The 2,500-nt window shown below is 45.5% G+C and overlaps 2 protein-coding genes across 3 annotated transcripts in view; one reads left to right on the top strand and one right to left on the bottom strand.

Annotated features, from left to right (window-relative positions):
- The window catches only part of LOC134183398 (uncharacterized), a 9,191-nt gene extending 7,206 nt beyond the window's left edge, over window positions 1–1,985 (bottom strand). Inside the window, exons 1-2 of the mRNA XM_062650917.1 lie at window positions 1,444–1,985; window positions 245–697 (exon numbers count right to left, since the gene is read on the bottom strand). Coding sequence (XP_062506901.1) covers window positions 245–697; window positions 1,444–1,978 — 988 coding nt within the window. The 5' untranslated portion in view covers window positions 1,979–1,985. The remainder of the gene's footprint in view (window positions 1–244; window positions 698–1,443) is intronic.
- LOC134183399 (uncharacterized) overlaps window positions 1,749–2,500 on the top strand; it is a 3,357-nt gene continuing 2,605 nt past the window's right edge. The window contains exons 1-2 of one of the 2 annotated variants that reach the window (XM_062650919.1): window positions 1,749–1,860; window positions 1,937–2,014. In XM_062650919.1, the coding sequence (XP_062506903.1) occupies window positions 1,977–2,014 (38 nt within the window). In that variant the 5' untranslated portion in view covers window positions 1,749–1,860; window positions 1,937–1,976. Of the gene's footprint in view, window positions 1,861–1,895; window positions 2,015–2,500 lie in introns of those variants that run through there. The other variant, XM_062650921.1, reaches the window with a different exon arrangement.

Raw genomic sequence — 2,500 nt, 5'->3', positions numbered from 1 at the left:
CTAGTGAAGTAAACGTGTGAAAGTAGGCATGGGTGAGTCCAGACTCAGGGGAGGCTGAAAGTGTCATACTGGAACCGGACACTGCTAGGCTCACGTGAGTCTGGGGATGCGGCTAGCAAACAACAGGCAAGCGCAAAACTGCACAAACAATCCTCACAATCATCACACACCAAACACACACACACACACACACACACACACACACACACACACACACACACAGACACACAAACACACAACTAACCGTTCTCAACCGTTTCCGACCTATACGCTCGTCCATTCAAACGACACACATCCGACGTCGCCTGCTGACCATCTCCACCACCACTCCCCACCTCACACTCACTCACCAGACGAGCGTCTACCTCCGCATCTTCCACCGCTTCGTGTGATCTCCGAAACGACTCGTCCAGCAGTCCAACAAGATCAAAATACCGACACTCGTAGAGAGCGGCCACAAACGAGTGAAAGGTAAACTCCGACATTGACTGGACAAAGTCCAATAGATTCGATGCTTGATCCATCTTCGTTGATTTTTCGTTTAATATTTTGTCGCGATAATGTTGGTCGACCGGGTCGGACTTGGAGAGTTGCCGGAGGACGAGTTTGGCGTCGATTTTTTCTGTTATGTGACGGCGACTTGTATTTAGTAGTTGTTTGTGTTCTTCTGTTACGACCTCGTATACTCTTGGATCATCTGTGTGAGAGAAAGTAGTGTGTTAATTGATGTGATGATTGGTAGGTGACTTCAGGATGCACAGATACGAAGAACAAGCAACAAAATGGGTAGACAGACAGACAGGCAGAGAAACGGACCGACAGACACATAGACAAGCAGGCAGACAGACAGACAGACAGACAGACAGACAGACAGACAGACAGACAGACATAGACACTGACAGACAGACAGACAGACAGATAGAAACACTGACAAACAGACAGACAGACAGACAAACAGACAGACAGATAGACAGACAAACAGACAGACAAACAGATAGACAGACAGACAGACAGATAGACAGACACACAGACAGACAGACAGACAGACAGACAGACAGATAGACAGACAGACAGACAGACAGACAGATAGACACACTGACAGACAGACAGACAGATAGACAGACAGGCAGACATAGACACTGACAGACAGACAGACAGACAAACAGACAGACAGATAGACAGACAAACAGACAGACAGACAGACAGACAAACAGAAACAGACAGACAGACGGACAAACAGACAGACAACAGACAGACAAACAGACAGACAGACAAACAGAGACAGACAAACAGACAGATAGACAGACAAACAGACAGACAAACAAATAGACAGATAGACAGACAGACAGACACAGACAGATAGACAAACAGACAAACACAAAGACACACAGACACAAACACAGACAAAGACCAGACATGCACAACAACAGGAGTAATCCTCACCAACATCATTAAATTTCTCCTTTGGAAACATAACTTTCGCAAGATGAGCACAATGAACGTCAATCAAGGCGCCAAACAAAACCCTAGCAGCATCTCTATTTCCCGCCCTGACCTTTAACTCAACAAACTCCAACAGCTTGTTTCCGCGACCAGACGTCGTCGGCAAGCACATAACCTCCTCCTTCTCGTCGATATCAATGACCTTTGCGGATATGAGATGTTGAACCAGTCGGTCCGTTGGAATCGCCAAGCTGTGCTTCCTCAGACGGGCCACTGCCGCTATACTCTCTAGGTACACGAGCGTATTATCCAACAGTATCATCAGTTTGTTTCCTTCTCGCTCTAGACGTTCTTCTATGAGAGAAACGACGAGCTTTCTTTTGTCGTCGTCTGACGCGTCTGACGCGTCTGACATGAGTAATGATTTGCTGTCTACATCGAGTCCTGCTTCTTCGAGGTCTGTGACTACATCTTGGAATTCCATTGTGTTTAGAATTTCATTCAAACGAGAGAGAACAAACCGCTGTTCTGCCATGGTGAAGCTTACTGCGCATGCGGGTGACAGAGTAAGGTATTTTCCCTGGGGTAACCATGGGTACACTTAAAATAAATTGGTGTGTGTGTGTGTGTGTGTGTGTGTGTGTGTGTGTGTGTGTGCGTGTGTGTGTGTGTGTGTGTGTGTGCGTGTGTGTGTGTGTTTGTTGTTGTTGTTGTTGTTGTGTGTGTGTTTGTTGTTGTTGTGTGTGTGTTTGTTGTTCTTGTTGTGTGTGTGTTTGTTGTTGTTGTTGTTGTGTGTGTGTGTGTCTGTTGTTGTTGTTGTTGTTGTGTGTGTGTGTCTGTTGTTGTTGTTGTTGTTGTTGTGTGTGTTTGTTGTTGTTGTGTGTGTGTGTTGTTGTTGTGTGTGTGTTGTTGTTGTGTGTGTTCGTTGTTGTTGTTGTGTGTGTTTGTTGTTGTTGTGTGTGTGTGTTTGTTGTTGTTGTGTATGTTTGTTGTTGTTGTATGTGTTTGTTGTTGTTGTGTGTGTGTTTGTTGTTGTTGTTGTGTGTTTGTTGTTGTT

This window comes from Corticium candelabrum, chromosome 8 (genome assembly GCF_963422355.1).
Source record: "Corticium candelabrum chromosome 8, ooCorCand1.1, whole genome shotgun sequence".
Lineage (NCBI taxonomy): Eukaryota > Metazoa > Porifera > Homoscleromorpha > Homosclerophorida > Plakinidae > Corticium > Corticium candelabrum.
This window is presented reverse-complemented; position numbering and strand designations above follow the sequence as displayed.